Source organism: Zasmidium cellare (assembly GCF_010093935.1).
Source record: "Zasmidium cellare ATCC 36951 unplaced genomic scaffold M409scaffold_18, whole genome shotgun sequence".
Classification (NCBI taxonomy): Eukaryota; Fungi; Ascomycota; class Dothideomycetes; order Mycosphaerellales; family Mycosphaerellaceae; genus Zasmidium; species Zasmidium cellare.
In genome coordinates this window covers 88,558-107,552 of record NW_022986962.1, presented here as the reverse complement: position 1 = coordinate 107,552, position 18,995 = coordinate 88,558, and the positions used below count along the sequence as shown (strand labels likewise).

Here is an 18,995-nt window from a genome sequence, read left to right as displayed (position 1 = left end):
AAGGTACCTCTTTCATTAGATCCAGAATCTACATTTGTTTGTTTCTCTGCTCGATCAATGTACATCGACTAAGTTACAAGACCCAACCTAGCTTTCGAGGTTCCCTTTTTGCACATATCCAAATATGACCCTCATACACATTGGTACGTTTTCACCGACCCTTTCGCACGTCCTAGAATGTGGTGGCTAATGTGATGTCATTGACAGTCCTCTTCAAATTCCGCGCCGACGTCTCCGCCGCTCATAAAGCCAGTTTCCAAAGGGAACTCAAAACCCTCAAGAACCTCGCCTGCGTCAAAGACCATCGTCTCATAGTCGGCGGGCCCTCTGTCACCACGCCCATCGAGCGGAGTCAGGGTTTCCATTATGCCTTGCTGAGCTACCATCATGATCGCGCGGCGTTGGAGGAGTATCAGGCGAGTAAAGAGCACCACAAGTGAGTCCTTGAGGAGTTGCGGTGTGGATCGGTGCTAATAAGTTGCAGGGTTACAACGGAGTTGATGTGGCCGTACAAGGAGGATTTGATCCGCTTCGATTTCGAGGTGGAGCCGGAAGACGAGTACATGTGCGACTTTATTGCCAAGGGCGCTTTGAAGAATGGGATTGCGACGCCGCCGGAGCCGTCCTCGAAGGCATAAACCGCGCTGGAGCAGCTTGGGATTGGAGGTTTCCACAGAGGATTCCATAGAGGATAGACAACGCAGACTCAAGGCCACGAGATATTTGAATAATTGATATCGCTCAGCCAATCGAGATCGAACCAAGTACTCATGTCGCCCAGCTCGTCCATGATCATGCCGGGACCTGGAAGGGAGTTTCCAGCTATGAGGTCGTCCCATGAAGGTTCGAATTGTGATGTTGTGCCGTCTAGGAGGTCGTAAGAGCCAGGGACGCCCTCTCCCGCTGGGATGTCATGTCCTTCGCCGACGGTGTTCACGTTGATGGGTACAGCGCCAATTTGGCCGCGATTGTCTTGCCTCAAGCTATCAGAAGTATGGCTGACGAGCTTCTCAAACTTCATCCGAGCACTCTCAGCCACCGACCACGTCTTGCCGAGCTTTTGCAGCACGCTCGTGCAGGCACTAGCATGTTTCGACAAGTCGCTGATTGATGAGTTCTTGCGTACTTCAGGGCTCATCCAGAGGCAGTACAGCATGGTAATCCCGCTTGTGAAGACTGCATGTGCTGTGAGCCAGCTGTTGACCAGTGTTGCGAAGCGATTCATCTCTGCGTGGATTCGAAGAATCTCCACCGCGCTGCTGTAGCAGGCTTCCATCGCGGTCGAAGAGGGCTCTGGGAAGGCTGGACTCGGTCGGTACAGGATCATGAGACATTGATGGTACTGAAGTTTATTAGCCTGATACACGGAAAGATAGTTGGGGCATCGCATACCTTGAGTGTGAGCGAGTGCATCAGATGCTCGTAATTTCGGCCTTTGCGAATGTGTAACACGCTCTCAGCTTGTGAGAGAATGTTTCGACAGGCTTCGTGCACCTGCATTTGCCACTCGCTGCGATTGTCGGGCCACGGAAAGCGGTGCGGGAGGTTCACCACGCGGTAGACCATCAATTTAATCTCTGCAACGATCCGATCAAACCGGAAAGACAAGACAGATAGCTCGTATCCAGGCTCTGCCGCAGGTCCGCTATTTGAGGACATGGACTCCAGTCGCGCGCGTTTGGCTGGAGGTCTCTGTGGATTGCGCACTTTGGGGCCTGAATCCAGAGCAGCGACCACAGCAGTGCTGTCGAGCTCGTCGCTTGCGTGACCACCTGGAAAACGAATGTCAATTGCCTCATCGCGTAGAGTCAGAGGCCTGCCGAGGATAACAGAAAGTGTTCTCTCGAGTGAATATCCAGACCAAAAGATAGAACTACGGAGATTCTCATGTTGCGTTAGCTTTAGCCTGTCCTCTTCCGAGAGCTGGTCGGATGGTCGAAGTTGTCTTCTTTGCAAGCCAAGATCAAGACAACTTGCGATGATCGCAGACACCAAGAACCAGGCATTGCCGCCTTGGGGGAAAGAGAAGCTACAGAGAACCAGTAGGATCATCGCTTGAACCCCACGAAGGCTGTCGTGGAGGGGTACTGTGGCGATATGCTGGATGGCTGTGGCGTAAAGGTTACTGGAGCCGAAGTCATTACCGACTCTAGATTCGAGCTAGCAACCACTGTTAGATCTGGGTCATTTTCCGAGGGTCGCTAACTTACAACTTGGGCGCCCAGCGCCAACACCAAGAAGCATTGGCCCAGATCCATCGATGTCGCGGGATCGATGGCTGGAGCCACAAGGCCATGAAGGCCGTGATGGGTCTCATATAGTCTCTCTACCATGCTGTGAAATGCTTCCTCGTCGAGAAAGGGATATATCGGTTGCCAGACATCGAAGTAGGCGTTTTCGAAGTAGTGAAGCTCAGCCTATGGCATCGTCAGCTGCAAGATCGCAGAATGCGTTGTTCCCGATGTGGAAGGAGAGAACTATCGCTTCATCTGATACGAACCTTTTCTGGAAATTGCGAGACAGCAGGCTGAAGTCCAGCCTCAGTATCAACAGGGGCAAGGTTCCTGGCCAAGGCTGTAGGAATTCCCTGTGCCTGAGGTACGACCGCATGGATGAGACGCGCGAAAGTGACACCTGAGGAGGGACCGAGGTATTTTGGATCGCCGCTGTTACCCAGCGAAAGCAATCCAACATCATGAGCCAAAGGCTGACTGGGTCCGATATGGCTATCGATAGACGCTGGCGTGGGAGCAGTTGGTAGATGGCCCTGCCCTGGGCTCGTCACTCCTCCTTGAAGTGAAGGATTGAAGGCTGAAGTGGGCGAGTCCTTGAACGTGGCACTGGGCTGGTCTTGAGCGTAGATGGCAGCTGACTGGGCAGCATTTTGCTGTGCGCGTAGCTGACTCTCAAGATCATGGATCCTCCTTTCTAGCCCGGCGATATGCTCGCTCGATTGGGATGTCTTGATGCAGTCGGCCTTGACCTTCGTGCAGTTGGAGCACGATGGCGACGCTCCATCACATTTGATCTTACATCATCGATCAGCCTTATCTGTAGCATCGTGAAACGTGTTTGAGGAGTGATCCATACCTTCTGCTGGCGGCAGCGTTTACATGCATTCCCGCGCCTCTTGATTGGCGCCGGCGACGAGTCCATTGTTGACAAGGTCAAGAGAGGTGATGTCGGCGTTTACTTTCTCCGCTCTCATCGGAGACGGTCCGATGCGGACGCCAAGATCTGTCCTCTTTTGGGGGCCAGACTCCCAGCTTCTCTTCACTCCTTCGCCCAAACGACCGATAAATCTCGTCTTCGTCCCGGCCATCCTCATATACCCACTGCGTCCCAGACATGGCCAGGGTCTGCGTCGTACGCCTCGGAAAAAGTTTTGTCTAGCGTCGCGACATCGCTTCAGCCCTATGGCTCTAGAGAGCAGTAGCGATGTTCATGGTTTGAGCTGGTCGCCAGGAACGTCATGGTATATCAGTTTGGCTTCATTCATCAGCATTGCGACTGCTGTTATGTAAGCCTTCGTTCAGCTCATACAGTCCACGCCGCTTATAATCTGATCGAGAAAGGTGTACAAGCCGAATGGGCGCATCAAATTCGACCGACCAGTCCACGTGGCCGGGTCTATGCCTTTCCGCTCGATCCTAGCATATCCATCGCTCTTGCTATATCCTTCCTGTACACTTCCACCCCCTGTTGCTTCAGTATAGTCAACTCTAGCTTCCCAGCATTCTCCGCCACGAACTTCGTATATCCATCTCTCACGTTCCTGTTCAGATTGACCTTCGCCATACCGCACCGAATTGCCTTGTGGAACAGCTCATCGCTCACAGGATGCGTTCCATGTAGTGCCAAAGGTGTCCCAGGTATCAACTCGTGGATTTTTTGTAACCGGGCCAGATCCCATGCCTTGTCTGCCCCGCCTGGACCATAACCTCCATGGATATTGCCGAAAGACGGTGCTAAGAAATGGACTCCTGTGGATTTGATGAAGTGAGAGGCCTCATCAGGGTTGGTCATGATGGTCTCCATGTCCACGTTTGGCAGTCCATCTTCACCGCCTTCGATTCGCCCCATCTCGGCCTCAATGCAGATTCCCTTCGCCACCGCCCGTTCGACATACGCTTTGCAAGTCCGGATGTTCTCTTCTGGCTCGCTCGTTGAGGCGTCGATCATTATGCTGTCGAAAGGTGGATCCAGGCTGAGCGCGAGTTCGACATCTTCAGGCTTGATGCAGTGATCGAGGTGGACCGCAATGGGCACTTTGGCCTTGTGTGCGAAATTGATCACATATTTTACGAATTCGACGCCCTGGAAGTGAAGGGTCCATGGAAAGAGCTGTATGATGGCTGGAGAGTTGTTCGCTTCTGCGGCTTGGATCATCGCCATCACTCCATCGTTGTTGTAGCTGCGATTCCATCAGCACTGGCTTGGCATTCCGATCTCATCAAACACATACCAGTTGTACGCGCCCACTGCATAGCCGCCCTTCGCAGCAGCGTGAAGAATCTGGTAAGTTCTGTTGCTCTGTGGGAAGCCTGTCATGGTCAATTCCTCGCAGCGGCCTTTCAATCGGGATTATGAAGTGTCTATTGGGAGCGTTCACAGCTCTTGAACTTGTCAACAATATTCCTTGAAGGAGCGGATCCGGACCATTCACAAGCAGCTCTACCTCAGCTATAGGCGAACATATTCGGATCCGATTCTTTCCAGTCGCCTTTATCGGCCCTCGGCGAAACACCGAGCAAGCCGTACATCGGCTGTACCGAGCCAGCTTGTGTAGCAGCGATACTGTGAGAGGTCGCTATATGGCCGATGATAGGTAGAATGCTGCTCAGGATGTTGATATATGAAGCACATAGGCATGGAGATGGAGTACACGTGGAAGGAGAAGATCGACCGAGAAGCCCTGTCAAGACGAAAAGATTAATATGGCGGACGAAGACAGTTCTATCATCGCAGACTTACGGAAATGGACTGCGTGCGACGTATATTCACCCATAGATTGATAGTCGAAGGCGAAAAGCTGATCGTTCAACAGGTAGCAGATGGCCTGTCAAAACTCGGCGAAACGCACGGCGGATTCCTCGAAGGCCTTACCATGTTCTCCCCAGAATTCCAATCCGGCAGCACGAAGATCGTCGGCAAAGCCTTCACAGTCAAGATGGTGCTGAAGTCAGAGACCGATGCACCAAAGCTCCAAGGGAATTATGTACGGATGAGAATGCTTTTACGTCCCTCGCTTCTAACATTTGCTTCCCAGATCGACAAAGTCCCGAAAGGCTCCGTAGTCTTCATGAGCCAGCCAACGCCTCATGTAAATGCCTGCTACGGCGGGCTCATGAGCATGCGGGCACAGTATCTCGGTGCGGAGGGAACAGTCGTGGATGGACGAGTGAGAGATTTGCAAGAACATAGAGATCTCAAATTCCCCGTATTTTCCCACAATCCCCTTTTCTCCAAACTTCAAGACTGACACGTGCCCCAGGTATTTTCGAGAGCCATCGGCACAACAGCCGCCACAGCAGTATCCAGACCTTCTGAGATCAATGTGCCCGTCAAGCTACAATCCTCAGTCCAGGACGCTACGATTCGGCCTGGAGATTTCATCATTGCAGACTTGGATGGTGTGGTCTGTGTGCCGAGGGAGTTGGCGAGGAAGGCATTAGATGCTATTCCACCGAAGGCGGAAGCAGATGCAAAGACTGCTGAGGCTATTAAGAAGGGCATGTCTGTTGAGGAGGCGTTCAAGACCTTTAGGGGTAAGTGAGGGTACTTCGGTATCTGAGCTATGGGTTGGTGTGGGGTGCATTGAGCAGAGGCTGCTAATCAACCTGTTCGAGCCATTCGAGTTGATTTCTATCCACTGTAGTCTGTCAAATGGTCAAGCTTCCAGAAGAGATGGATTCCAGGAAGCTTCTCGAAGATGCAGATGGGCCCCACGTTGTGTGGCAAGACAAAGCCTCTCAGACAGCACGTCCAGCGCCGCCAGCTGTTCGAATAACACTGCCCCCTTTCTGGTCTCTGAGTTACCTACGCCCTATGCTCCTCCACCTTCTCCTCTCCGACCCCTTAAGCATCCTCACCGAAATGCACCCACCACCCAACCCTCCCCCGAGCTACAATATTCACCCTCAACCTCCCCTCACCATCCACCACAGATCCCCACGTCGTCACATTCTCTCGCCAGAAAATTCCATACCCTCTCCAACAACCGACCACTCGATACTCCCTTGCGCCCTCGAAGATCCTGCCCGGTCTTGAGGATTCTTCTTTGCTGTTCGCAGGGAAGAGTCCCAGAGACCATCGCCGTGAATTACTGTCAGCAAGGGCAATCCAGCCGTTGTCGAGATTGGGTTCGGTCCCTGCGAAGTATCTCGCGTTGAGGATGGCGATAAGGGTTTGGGAGATGGTCTCGGTGGTGAGCGAAGAAGTCGGTTTGCGGCATTCGGAAAAGCTTTTGTCTGCTCGTGCGATGTAGTGCAGATCGAAGTGTTTGCTGTGGGTTGGTCGGAGGGGAGGGATGTCGGAGGTGAGGATTTCGTCTTGGGTTGCCCAATGGAAATGGGAGGGCAGCGGTTTGGTCAGAAGGTCGCTGGCGGTGGTTAGGATTACAGACAGAGAAAGTTGTCGTGACTTGCTTTCGTCGTTGGCTTCTTTTGAGTATGCAGTGATCAAGGGGTGTTGTTGAGAAAGTTCCATGAATTGCAACTCTCGCGTGATGGAGCGAGGTATGCCTTCGTATTGATTTAGGTGGAATAGCACTTCGTCTTGTATGGTTAGTTGGTCTTGTGTGTCGCCTGGAGAACGTGTTAGTACTTCTTGTTAGTTGCATGTTTTATGAAGAGGATGCGAATGCATCTGCGAAGTTCAGCGTCGGCACACTGAACTTTTCCTCGTGTTCGACTAGCAGCAAGGACTTTTTGGCGAAGATGAATGCACGAATTGCAAGCGAGTTGCATCGCTGCAGCCCATCTTTTTGCTTGTCGTAGCTGGCCAAGAACTGTTCAGGGGTCAGCATAAGCCAGTGGCTGGTACCTGCGGTCGCGTCCATGGAGTCTTTGGTGTGCGGCGGCTTGTGAGTGAAATCAATGCAAGTAGCAGGCGTGAGAAGGTGGAGACTTTGTAGGAGTACTAAAGAGTCGGATGATAGTGAATGATGGGTGGGTGGAGATTGTGATAGAGCTTACCAGTTGCACGTTTCTGAGCAAGACATATTCACCCTGTAAGACTCCAGTCTTCACTATTCGCCTTACAGTAAGAGAAAGCATTGTTGTCCATGGCATTCGCAGAGCACCATCTCGTAAGCTCCCCAGCTAGCAACATCTTGTTCGTCCTAAGACAGTGAAAGGCTAATGTTACAGGCAAGTCAGTCCCGGTCTGAATGCTTAGTCATCTTTCCCGAATAAGAAGTTGTGAGTGAATGAATAGAGATCACGGCCCAGACAGTCGTCGAGCCTACGCAGACCTTCTGGAGAAAGTTCCATCTGGAGAGAAGGGCTCACGTGGTCCTGGATATACACGCTCTTTGTCTTGATCACTCCATCCTGGTTCTGCAGCATTGCTGTTGCCGCCGGCGTCGCAGTCTTCGAGGACAGCTCATTCTTCGCGCACCTTCATGCTTCCTTGACAATGGATTCATAGCATGCGATAGAATAATACCGCTCCCCAGACTACCTAAACTAATTACCATCATGCAGAATGTACTCCCTCTGAAACATGCGGTCCGCCACCGCATTTCCGCTCTCCCTTCCTCCCCCTACTCCCATTCCCGACCCACTCCCCCCCCTACCCTCCCCCTAGTATCAAAAAGCTTCAACCATTCGAAAGGCTTGTCGGGAACATCGAGAACGCTGTTCCAGTAACACCGTCCCGCGTCCTCAAGCGCGGTATTCCCGTGCCTATATCCCTTGCGCATCTGCACTCTGTCGAATTCCGCTTTCTCCGCCCGAATGACCTCCACGGACCACTTACGTGGCTTCTTAGTGACTGTGAAGATCGCGTCGAAGAACTCGATTGTGGGGTCGACGAGCTTCTGGGTCATGACGATGCCCAAGAGGGCCGAAAGGCAGATAGTTCTAATGGGAGGGCGCGGGCCCACCTTGCTGTCCTCGAGTTTGTCTTTCTTGCAGGTAAGGAGCCTCGCGTGGGCAGCGAGGATTTGTATTGGTGTGACTCCGTTTATGGGGTCGATTATCCAGCTGACGAGAGGGACTTTCTCGAAATCCTCCCCCGACCTCATCCAGCGGAGTGTCTTGGTTTGAGGCAGGTTGGAATTTTGAGTGGAGTCGGCAACGTTTTGGTTGGCGTGGGCAGGATGGGAGGTTGTCAAGACTATCGAAAGAGCCAGTTCGTCGTCAGGGGCGTGGGGAGTGGGTATAGTAAGGAAACGTGTTGGGGCTGCAGGGGTATCGTGGCTGAAGTCCATGAACTGGAGTTCGTGGAGCACGTCGCGAGGAATGTTGGTCTGTGTGAGATGTATGACTATTCTTTGGAGGATGGAGTTGCAGCCGTCGTCTCTGTCACCTTCCCCAGCTATGACGAGCGTACTTGTTAGTCTTCGAGGGTATCTTTTGCATGTTTCAGGGGCTACGCATACTCCTGTACTGTAACGCAGGCACCTTCCAATCCTCACCCTGCCGCTGCAGCAGAATCTCTTCTTTGTGAAAAATGAAGATCCGAAGTGTCAGAGTTCTGTATCCAGGAGAGCTTTGTCCTTGTGGCTGCTGAGCAGTGGATGTCTTGTTCCAGCTGTCCAGAAACTTTTGAGGCTCTTCCATGAGCCAGGGCAGTGCTAATTCGACTTCGTTGTCAGTTGTAGCCGTGGACGGCCCTACTGTTGCTGTGTCGTTGTTCGTAGTAGCCATCGTTGATAGTGTTGTTGTGGTAGATATTACAAGTGCATTCTAACCGAGTCTTTATATGTCCTGGATGTGGTCATGAGTGTACTTCAATTGCTTCGTGCAGCTGGTGCGGGATGCAATATGAAACTGACCTTGTGTTTCTTGCGCGCGCATAGAACTGGGTGGTAAAAAACAACAAACTGAACTTAGCTTGCACGCAGAAGAAGGCAAATACACACACGAGGTCTCATTTGAGGATTTGATCAGAGTGACTTGGACTTCGTGCTTGTGGCCACACGAGGCTATGTTTCCTAATCATAGATCATCCTTCGCTGGTTTGTCAACGAGCCATGACCCGGAAGCAAAGATTGATGACCAGGCTGTCCTGGTTCATGCGATCGATTTAGCAGTCTAAAAGCAATTCTCTTGCCTTCCAAACAGCTAAGAAGCATTTGCTGCCGGTCATTTTCCACCACGACAAGCATGCCCAACACCAGTCACGCACTCCATCTTTCCCACTTAATCCCAATCCCACCCTAAATTCTCCCTCAACCTCCCCGACAGATCAAACACCTCTCCCCAATACGCAAACTGCTCAACGCCCACGATCTGCTCCCGACTCCACTTCGCCGCCACAATAAACACCCGGTCCCGGTCACTCGTATACAGCGTCTCACTGCCCACGGCAGTTCGTTCGAACTCCTCCGCGGACATATTGCCAGAGAAGAAGAGCTCTCTCTTCCCGGGTGCTTTGTCGACGAGGACGCGACCATAGCCTGGAGTGTCCTGGCCCTTGACGATGGCTCGCGTAATGAGGATGCTGGTTATCATGGAGTTGCATACTGAGGCTAAGGCGCGTTGGGGATTGGGAGACGCGGCTGCACGGCCGAGGAGGGTGTGTTTGGAGCAGGTGGTTAGGCGTTGGTGGGCTTGTTGAATGGTTTCGGGGGTGAGACCGCCGCTGGGGGTGGTTTGTGGAGAGAGGTTTATCATAGCGCCGTGGTCGTTGTTGACCCAGCGGAAGTTGGTGTTTTGAGGGACGGAGATCTGATCCCAGCTGGCAACGTTTCTGGTGTCTTCTGGGTAGGATGTTGTCAGGACCGTCATTATCGGTGTCTGGGGGATGAAGTCGTTAGTGAACTAGTCTTACTTCATTGCACTGTGCATACCTGGAAAATACATCGTAGGCACTGTCCAGTCGTTTCCCTCTCGAGTGAGCAAGACAGCGTCTTTGTAGAAGATGAAGATCCGGACGACGAGGACATTGTATGGGAAACCATCTACCCCTGCTAGACCCTGCTCTATGTTGAATTTGTCGAGCAGCTTGCCTGGGCTGTCTGCGAGCCAGTGTCCGGGCATTTGCGTTGTCTGGGTCGGAACTAAGCTGTTGTTAGAGGAGAAGCATGAGAAAAGACGAGAGGCAGTTATATCTTGATCATGGTCGTTGTCCATCTTTAGATTGCTCCAAGGGAAGTTTGCGAAAAGTTTTGGAAACTATTGGTCGCTTTGTTGTGGCACTCAGCAGAGATGGCTATAGCTTTCTGTATGAGACTTGGGCAGAGAACCTTTGTGTTGTCCTTACCCTGTGGCTAGGCTGTAGATCCCAGACATAGATGGGCCCAAGCCTGTCGATGGGCTACGATCAAGTAGCAAACCGCCTTGGTCAGGGTCCGCCGTGTCGTACAAACGCTTCCGCCGTCCAAAGGCGTCATTGTGCTCTCACATGGGCCGCTCGTGCTGGGACGCACTGACAGTCATCGAGTGACATCTTAAAGAGTTATAGGAATCAAGTGGCGAAAGACTTTCAACCTCCAATATTGGTTGCTTCTCCAGATTGTGCGAACCGTCCGAAACACCCTGTCCGTGTGAAAATGTGTCTTTATCAATTTGTCAATCTGCTTTGCATGGGAACGAAGGCGTATTGCATTGGGCCCGCGATCCTTGGACTGCCTTCTTCCCCACAATGCCTTTAGCAGTCCAAACACGCTGGTGTCTCTTACCGAATGGACAACATCCCGTCTCGCCCACACTCAACTCCTCCCTCTGCCATCAAACCCAATCCGCCCCACGCCCCTCCCTAACCCGTCCCGTCTGCTTGATGACCAACCGCCAATGAAACGGCTTCGAACATCTCACCTCGAGTCCCGTCCAACGCCCCACAGCAAGAAGCTGAGCATCGGTGTCCTGTATAAAAGGAGGATCGTCATCGTATTCGGTCTTGGAGATTGGATGAAGCGAAACGGACCTCCTCTGCGGATTGTTCTGGCTGACGGCGAGGAGGTCGCATCCCGGATCTGCGCCGCTCTGGAGGATGCTTCGGGTTGTGAGGATGCCGACGGCGGTCTGGATGGTGAAGTGCTAGATTTGGTCGTCGGACAGTCGGGCGGCGAGTTGGGGTTGGATGGGGGCTGTTAGGCGGGCTTGGATGTTGTCGAGACAAGAGAGGGGAATTCTGGGGTGAGGTCGGTGCCGATGAGGTTGTTCTTCAGTACCCAGCGGAAACGGGTGGTTTGTGGTATCCAGCCCAGGGTGATTCTTAAAACTTCCAATTTCTGCAGCTGGACAGCTGGAACTTGAATAAATCGACAAATGTACCGTACCACGAGAGAGAATTACGTCAGTGCATCTGTGCCACATGCAATGTAAATACCTCCACTAAACGTTCCATTCCGCATCGGAATCTACAGCCACCTTAACATCATGAACGAGGTACCAACAACAGCGACATCAATTCCGCCGCGAGAATATGGCGCAACGCCGGACACAACACAGTCCGATTTCCATCAGCTCAAAGATCCCATCAAGCAAGCACAGATGCGCCAGCAACTGACAACATACCTCACACAACACAACTACCAAGCAGAGACGCAGCGTCCCCTTTCGCCCGAGACCACATCTTCGCCGACACAGGAAGACGTAGAGGCGATGTTCCGTTTCCTCTACCACCGTATTGATCCAACCCATCGTTTCGAGAAGGGTTTGGACGTCGAAGTGCCGCCGCTATTGGGCAAGATGGGTTATCCGTACAAGAACACTATTTGCAAGGCGCATTTGGTGGCGGTGGATGATGGGAGGCTTTGGCCCGGCTTTGTTGTGATGCTGCATTGGATGATGTTGTTGGCGAAGGATGGGGAGCGGCATTCGAGTGGACGTGCTTAAAGCGATGCTTCTGTGGAGGGCATGGAGGGTATATAGGATGTGTGCCATGCGTTCGCCGTGCGAATTTCTTCCTCCCTTTCTCAAGCCTCAAGATATCCCCTTCTCCCAATATCGACTCCCTGGACGTAGTCATTGCCCTGGGGATAGATCGTCCTTTATCTGAGGGAAGTAGAACTCCACCCTGTCCCTAAAGGGCTTTTCAAGGGTGAACAGCTTGTCTTGTATAGCGTGCATTGTTTTCTCTCGGAGGTTGGAAAGTGGATGAATCGACGCGCCGACGCGACTCGAAGTCGCGTCGGCGCGAGTGAATATGAGTCGCCGAGTCACGCGATCTGCACTTAGTTCCACGACGCTCGACACAAAGCGCGCAAGTCGCACCCCTCGACAACAACCACAACCACCACCAAACCCAAGATGGCGACAATCACACCACCCACATTCCCCCACTGGCTCCACGAGCCCGCGCGCGTCCTCCTCCTGCGCTGCAACAACATCCGTCCCGCCAACGAGCCGACCTTCACCACCCTCGAGCTCCAACTGTTCCTCACCGCCGCCAACCTCACCACGCTCCTCCTGGGCAAGGTGCCCGACTCCACCACCTGGACTGCCCCCAGCGTCGTGCTCGCCGCCGACGAGACCCGCCTCCTGAGCGACATCGCGCTGGAGGTGCTCAACAACGCCATCGAGGAGAGGGTGCTCCCCGACCTGCAGTTCCTCGACCACGCGAGCCCGAAGCCGACGATGGAGATTGCGCAGCCTGGCAAGCTGGTTGTCAAGGCGTTCCTCTCCACTGCGACACCGAAGCTCGACGAGGAGGTTGTGGTCCATGCCGATGAGGCCTTCGAGGAGACTCGCTGGGTGGCTGTTGTGGACGAGAACCCGACGGGAAATCATCTGGAGAGGTATCTTGCGCCGGGAAAGATGGCCATCACGCGAGATCTGCTCGGCAGGTTCGCAGGCAAATTCCAACAGGTCGTCCAAGGCGGAGGACCGGCGTTGCGGGAGCTGGTCAGCAACACCATCAAGACGACCATCAAGCTCCAACAACTCGACCTCGGCGGCGAGAATATCACGCACACGCTCATCGTGTGGGATCGCAATGTTCCGGATGTCCTGTACCTCATCAAAGCCAACGCAGAGTTGATGGCTCAGGTTCGGCAGCAAGAATTGAGGGAGGTTCAGAGCATTGTGGCGGTTCCGGGCGGGGAGTATGCGGTGAAGAGGTACTGGGTCGCGGGCGCTCTTGTGGGAGGGTCGATTTTGCTGGATGGGAGGTACTGTTCGCGTGGCATGGTTGGAGAGGGATGGAGAGTGGCGATTGAGTGGATTCAGGTGACGAAGGGGATGAGGTTGGGGGGTGTGGGAGTGCCGGGGCAGGCCCAGGCCCAGGCGCAGGGATGAGTTGGAGATGGATGATCGTGATGAAGAAGGTGATTATGGATGATCGTGAAGAAGGAGGCGGATAGGCGATGTCGTGCTGGAAGGACACCCTCAAGGATTTCGCAATTGCTGTGGTGTTGGGCGCAAGTCGTGGCGGTATGGTTTACCATGGAGCTATGGGAACGGAGTGGCATCTTGGACGTCGTACCAAGGTAGTGATTCGAAGACTCCAGATCCCGTCAATGACCAGCTCCTATCTCAAAATCTTCCTAATCCGCTCTTGCTGCTCCATCATGACACCGCATCGTTCCAGATAAGCCGCGATTCCACCATACTCCTCATCAATACACTTCGAGACCTCTTCAACCCATCCCTCCGCACAACCGGCAAACTCATCCGGCAGTCCAATCGCCCGAATCTGCACCAATCTGTCTTCCCTCTCACCCTTCAGCTCCCTGTCACTCAACATGTAGTCCGCATCAATAGCCTCCTTCTCCACCCCTAACAGCAACAACACAAGCAGCACCACCAACCCCGTCCGATCCTTGCCTTGCGTACAATGCACAAGAAGTGGATAGTTGCCCTCATCGCTCAAAACCTCAAACACAGCTCTAACCTCCGCAGTCGAATGCCTCAAACTATCCTTCGCCAACCCAATCAACCCCCGTTTCGCCATGACATTCTCCCCAAGAATACTAATCGCCTCCGTCCTATACCCGACAACATACAACCCAAACAACTTGGCCGCATTCCAATACGACAGCTGCTTGATCAACGCACTCGAATACGGATGGCCATTCAAACTGATGTCCTTGTACTCCACACCCGGAATCCTCAGGGCCTGAGTAGGATCTTTCGGTTCCGTGGCCGGGGAGGTCGAGATTTTCTTGGCGTTTTTGCGGGTTTGCTCGACGTGTTCGGAGTCGGTGCGGAGGTCGATTATGGTTTTGAGGTGGAGGTCTTGGGAGAGGCGGAGGCGGTCGATGGGCGTGGCGTTGTCGGGGATGCCGCTGCGGTAGAAGAGTCTTTGTTTGAGAGGGGGTTGTTGGCTCGTGTGAGAGTTGATTGTGCGGGCGACGTCGCGGAAGTTGAGGATCTTTTGGAAGGGGAGGTCTTTCGTGGGGGAAGTGGTTGTTGTCATTGTGGTTAAGGTTTACAGCCGTGCAGATGGAGCTTCTTGTGGTGATGTTGGAGTTGGAGGGATCCGCGATGGAGTTTCAAAAAAGCTTCAACATTTGGTTCTTGATCACTTCAAATTCTGAATCTAGATCGGACTATGAATCTTAGACGAATGCCTCTCTTTCACAATGAGTGACTGGTAGTGTTAAGTGTGAAACGCCAAATGGCATGGGACGAGGTGAAGTCGAGAGACAGTGGCCAGGATTGGCTTAGGCTGAGCTAGGATAAGTGCGTGTGGAGACGATCCCAGCTGTGGATCCGCAGCTCTGGTTCTGGCCCGATACGAAGAAAACAACAACGACAGGACGCATGAAATCCTCGAATGGTATAGTCGCCGGACTGGAGGACAACATCGAGTTCATTGTCAATCAAAGAACCATCAATATCACATCAAATGGACCAATCAATGTCACGGTCCAGACGCCGCGGCTGTGCTTTGAGCTCGGACGTCGATGACGTCCGTCATTGCCGTCGCTAGGTGAGTGACGACTCGGGCGAAGCTTAATGCTCGCTCACCAAACCTGCTGCCGCTCCTGCAAACACCGCATCTTCCCTCCCACGTTCTCCATATACCTCCGTCACGATACCCTTGCACCTGGTTTCATTCATCGCTTGGTTCATTTGATTTGCGTATTACCTGCCAGTCCTCGTTTTGCATTGGACATCCTCGCTGTCCAGCTCCAGATCCCTGGTCCCCGGCAGCTCCAGCTCCACCAAAACAACAATGGCCGCCGCAACGGCCAGCGAAAAACCCTGCCCGGACCCATCTGTGCACGAGAAACACACCAAGCTGTCGGAGCAGGCCTCGTCCGCAGCCCTCTATGTTACCCATCCAGAGCGAAATACAGAGCCGCGCGAAAGCCGCGAGAGTCCGCTGGGTCCCGATGGCAAGCTGTCGTCCAAAGGTGTGTTGAACGTCTCGTCTCTATACGTCGAGACTGCAGCGCTGAAACAAAGAGCACAGGTGCCGCCACGTCATTGAAATATGCCAAAGCCACCGACCTTCCGTCCTTTCCGAGCCATGGCCACACTGCGGACTCGGCCGGCAAGGCCGCAATGCTCGCCAAAGACTACAAGATGAAAGAGCTGTGGCAGCCTGAGCTCAGCCAGGCTGGCTCGAGAGCTGCTCTCGTTGCGCATGGAAAGGGTGGGAATGTAGAGCTTTGGCAAGCTTCAGCTACATCTGATGGCCACTCTGCTGCGACACTAGCTATGCGGAACAAGACATTGAGCCCGAATGTAGATTACAGCGTCACGCCTGAGAACAGGAGCAAAGCCTTGCGAGCAGCGACCATGTCACACCACACTGGCAGGCAACGAGCCGAATCAACCCCTCAGCCGCCTCCTCCCGCCTATCCCGATTCACACCGATCGGGCGCGAACGCTTTGAATGCAGCGACAGCATCTCATCGTGCCTCGACTTTGAAATCTGCCCCAGATGGCTGGGACTCCGAGGCGAATCAAGCCGCCAGGATCAAGAATTTGGGTGGTGTGATGGATCGATCCATGTTTACCGACCATCCCGACATCGACGTGGGCAATGAAGAAGCCAAGCGTCAACAAGCGCTACGTGCATCGGCAGTCTCGATGGCAAAGCGCCTGTACGAGTCCCAAAACCGCACCGCTTTGACTTCTGACCCAGATGAGATTGCTGGAGCTCAAGCAGCTGCGAACCGAAGCTCAACATCGACCCAGCCAGACTTGAAGACGGAAGCAATGCGATACATCAACCTGCAAGAAGCAGCACACAAACTTGCTACTGAGCGACTTGCCAAAGTTGACAAGAACTTTGAAAACGCGCGATACCGCGAATATTATGGTTACGAAGACAAGCCGAAACGACTATCATCCAACATGTCACTACGCAGCAAAAACCGAGGACGCCAACGTAACCGAGCGTCCAGCGATACTGCAACTGCAGACTTCAGCGACAGTGACGACGAAGAGCAGGCGAGACGCATTCGAACGCAAATGTCGGCTCTGCAAGGTGGGCTTAGCCAGGTTGATCAAAAGAAGCAACAAGACGATCGTGCGAAGCTGCTGGCGGCGGCTGAGAAGAGGGTGTCCGCACGTATGCATAACATGGACGAGAAGGTGTACAACGAGACTGGCAAGATTCCACCAGCTCTGCAAGAACAGTGGGAGGCCCAAGCTCGCGAGAGGGCTCAGAAGGAGCGGGAGTTGGCAGCTGAGAATCCGGGAAAGACACATATTGGAGGTGGAAAGTTTATGGATCAGTCTGAGATCGAAGCCATCGCAGCGGCGAGGTTGAAGCCTACACTAGACGAGATCAACGACACTGCAGAGAAAAAGCGGGCACGCGATGAAGAGATTCGGACCGAGAAAGAAGAGCAGGAAAGGGTGAAGCGCGAAGACAAGGCCCAGAAGAAGGAGGAAAAGGAGGAGCAGAAACGAGTGAAAGGTGAGTAAAGTCCTCATGCGGTAAGGCCTTAATCGCTAACAGCTCGCAGATGAACAGAGGGCTGCTGCCAAGCAGGAAAAGGCAGAGGAGAAGGCTCGCAAGGAAGGAGACAAGAGACTTTCAAAGGATGACAAGCGCAAGAGCCGAGAGCACAAGAGAGACGACGCTGGTATCGTCGCCGCTGGCGGTATCGGAGCCGGCGCAGGCGCTGCAGCATTGGCCGAGGGTGAAGCTGGCGATGAGGCTACGGATGGTGTCCAGAAGCACAGATCAGCGCTCAGCCGGCTAAAGGAGAGATTCCGACGAAGCCAACCTCCCGGAGACGAAAAGGTCGAAGATGAAGAGGAGAAGCCCGCAACTGGCGCAACCGTCGCTACCGGTGCTGCTGGCGGTGCTATCACTGGTGCCACGCTCGAAGAGGCTGCTGACAAGCCAACTCCAGAGAGGCCCGAGGAGCTCGATCACCAGCAGGCAGAGCATGCAGTCGCTGTGGATGAGGCTTCGCCCGTCTCTCCTGTCACTGCAACCGAGAATGATGCTGCTCCTTCTGGCGTCGCAGCTGGAGACGAAGAGACCAGCAAATGGAACCCAGTGGTCACTCCCGCGATCGTAGCTACCGGAGCAGGTGCGACTGCGGCAGCCGTCGCTGTCAACGTTGAGGACACCGACGCACCAGTAGCGAAGAATGAAGCTGCAAAGCCCCAACGACCTGGCTTTGAGCAAAAGCCGAGTCTCGCTGGCTACAACTACGATGAGGACTCGCTCCTGGCCGCCAAGCCTGACTTGGAACAACACATCTCTCACATTCCAGAGAGCGACGACGATTCAGACGATGACGACTGGAACGATGAGCGCGTGGAGAAGCCAGTTCCCACTTTGGGCGCAGACAAGGCGCAAGTTGTAGCCGATAGAGTCGGCACAGCTCCCGTCACCGACAAGCCCATTGATGACCCCATTCCTACCAACGATCGAACCGACGAGACTTTGGCACAGCTGAACGACCAACGAGCCGAACCACCCAAGGATTTGCCGTCGACTCTCGAGACGCCTGGCGTGCCCAAACCTGAGCCTGCAGTTGAGCCTACTGCCACTTCCGCTGCACCCGCTGAGACCGAGACTAAGGAAAGTACAGAGCTGGAGCAGAAGCCAACCAAGACGCAAGAAGCTGCAGCGTTTGCTATTGGCGTGGCCACTGCCGGCACTGCTGATGTTGATCCCACCAAAATCGCAGCTAAATCAAGCAAGACTGAGCCAGAAAAGAAGACTGCCGCCGAGAGAACCGAGAAGCCTGACAGAGAAAGCAAAGGCTTCCGCGGCTTCTTCAAGAAATTGAGGAACAGGGACTCGCGGTCAGAGAACAAAGTACCCGACGCTCTATCGCCCACCGAATCGAATAAATCGGTCCCATACGAGTCAACCAAACCCGGCGACGCCCCAACGACAGACACAACCACCAACGGTGCCAAGCCAACCCTCCCTCCCGTCGAAACCGGTCCAAAGCTCGATGAAGAACACGTCGGCACAGACGGCATCATCGGCTCCAAAGACCAAGTCAGCGGCATAGCCGGCAATCCCGCCCCCGAAAGCCCCTCCAGTTTCCGCCGTGGCGAAACCGCCCTGAACGACCCCGACGACCTGTCCTCATCGGGCGCCGACGAGGACGACGTCGCGCGTGGCCGTGGTACCGGCCGCATCTCCCGCAAGCTCGGCTTCGGCAGAGATAAAGGCAAGGGCAAAGCTACGAATGGGGGTCTTGATGCTGCCGCCGCCGGAGACTCGGACCGCCAGAACAGTAACACTGAAGATGAGCAGTTCGAGGAGGCGAGGGATCATTTCGACGAGACGCTTGCGCCGCCGCCGGCTTTTGCGGGACAGGCGAAGAGTGAGAGTCCCGTGAGGGGGACGAAGTTTCAGGAGGAACTCTGAACGAAGGCAACAGGACGAGGCGGGAGATGGATGATGGGTTTCCTTGCGTTTTGTTGGAAATATGCTTGATACCTCTCTGA

General features: G+C 53.9%; 10 protein-coding genes across 10 annotated transcripts; 5 read left to right on the top strand and 5 right to left on the bottom strand.

Moving 5' to 3' along the window:
- Window positions 1-124: 124 nt before the first annotated feature.
- M409DRAFT_66513 (uncharacterized protein) lies at window positions 125-638 on the top strand (the record flags this gene model as incomplete). Its single annotated transcript, XM_033816966.1, has 3 exons — window positions 125-143; window positions 208-436; window positions 485-638. The coding sequence occupies 3 exons, from the start codon at window positions 125-127 to the stop codon at window positions 636-638; spliced, it is 402 nt and encodes a 133-aa protein (XP_033667332.1).
- A 68-nt stretch (window positions 639-706) lies between these two features.
- Window positions 707-3,156, bottom strand: M409DRAFT_54791 (uncharacterized protein; the record flags this gene model as incomplete). Its single annotated transcript, XM_033812829.1, has 5 exons — window positions 707-1,342; window positions 1,393-2,160; window positions 2,211-2,417; window positions 2,501-3,028; window positions 3,091-3,156. The coding sequence occupies 5 exons, from the start codon at window positions 3,154-3,156 to the stop codon at window positions 707-709; spliced, it is 2,205 nt and encodes a 734-aa protein (XP_033667331.1).
- A 474-nt stretch (window positions 3,157-3,630) lies between these two features.
- On the bottom strand, window positions 3,631-4,551 carry M409DRAFT_36707 (uncharacterized protein; the record flags this gene model as incomplete). Its single annotated transcript, XM_033810602.1, has 2 exons — window positions 3,631-4,414; window positions 4,466-4,551. 2 exons carry the CDS (start codon window positions 4,549-4,551, stop codon window positions 3,631-3,633), a joined length of 870 nt encoding a protein of 289 aa, XP_033667330.1.
- Window positions 4,552-4,937: 386 nt separating this feature from the next.
- Window positions 4,938-5,776, top strand: M409DRAFT_23082 (uncharacterized protein; the record flags this gene model as incomplete). Its single annotated transcript, XM_033806624.1, has 4 exons — window positions 4,938-4,994; window positions 5,048-5,218; window positions 5,270-5,440; window positions 5,495-5,776. The coding sequence occupies 4 exons, from the start codon at window positions 4,938-4,940 to the stop codon at window positions 5,774-5,776; spliced, it is 681 nt and encodes a 226-aa protein (XP_033667329.1).
- Window positions 5,777-6,078: 302 nt separating this feature from the next.
- Window positions 6,079-8,873, bottom strand: M409DRAFT_54788 (uncharacterized protein; the record flags this gene model as incomplete). Its single annotated transcript, XM_033812828.1, has 6 exons — window positions 6,079-6,806; window positions 6,892-7,127; window positions 7,197-7,229; window positions 7,263-7,342; window positions 7,787-8,541; window positions 8,606-8,873. The coding sequence occupies 6 exons, from the start codon at window positions 8,871-8,873 to the stop codon at window positions 6,079-6,081; spliced, it is 2,100 nt and encodes a 699-aa protein (XP_033667328.1).
- Window positions 8,874-9,368: 495 nt separating this feature from the next.
- Window positions 9,369-10,301, bottom strand: M409DRAFT_54787 (uncharacterized protein; the record flags this gene model as incomplete). The annotated part of the gene is made up of 2 exons (XM_033812827.1): window positions 9,369-9,928; window positions 10,019-10,301. 2 exons carry the CDS (start codon window positions 10,299-10,301, stop codon window positions 9,369-9,371), a joined length of 843 nt encoding a protein of 280 aa, XP_033667327.1.
- A 1,248-nt stretch (window positions 10,302-11,549) lies between these two features.
- M409DRAFT_23079 (uncharacterized protein) lies at window positions 11,550-12,008 on the top strand (the record flags this gene model as incomplete). The annotated part of the gene is made up of 1 exon (XM_033806623.1): window positions 11,550-12,008. The coding sequence occupies one exon, from the start codon at window positions 11,550-11,552 to the stop codon at window positions 12,006-12,008; it is 459 nt and encodes a 152-aa protein (XP_033667326.1).
- Window positions 12,009-12,422: 414 nt separating this feature from the next.
- M409DRAFT_54786 (uncharacterized protein) lies at window positions 12,423-13,409 on the top strand (the record flags this gene model as incomplete). The annotated part of the gene is made up of 1 exon (XM_033812826.1): window positions 12,423-13,409. The coding sequence occupies one exon, from the start codon at window positions 12,423-12,425 to the stop codon at window positions 13,407-13,409; it is 987 nt and encodes a 328-aa protein (XP_033667325.1).
- Window positions 13,410-13,641: 232 nt separating this feature from the next.
- Window positions 13,642-14,529, bottom strand: M409DRAFT_23077 (uncharacterized protein; the record flags this gene model as incomplete). The annotated part of the gene is made up of 1 exon (XM_033806622.1): window positions 13,642-14,529. One exon carries the CDS (start codon window positions 14,527-14,529, stop codon window positions 13,642-13,644), a length of 888 nt encoding a protein of 295 aa, XP_033667324.1.
- A 762-nt stretch (window positions 14,530-15,291) lies between these two features.
- On the top strand, window positions 15,292-18,915 carry M409DRAFT_66509 (uncharacterized protein; the record flags this gene model as incomplete). Its single annotated transcript, XM_033816965.1, has 3 exons — window positions 15,292-15,458; window positions 15,512-16,989; window positions 17,039-18,915. 3 exons carry the CDS (start codon window positions 15,292-15,294, stop codon window positions 18,913-18,915), a joined length of 3,522 nt encoding a protein of 1,173 aa, XP_033667323.1.
- Window positions 18,916-18,995: the final 80 nt, after the last annotated feature.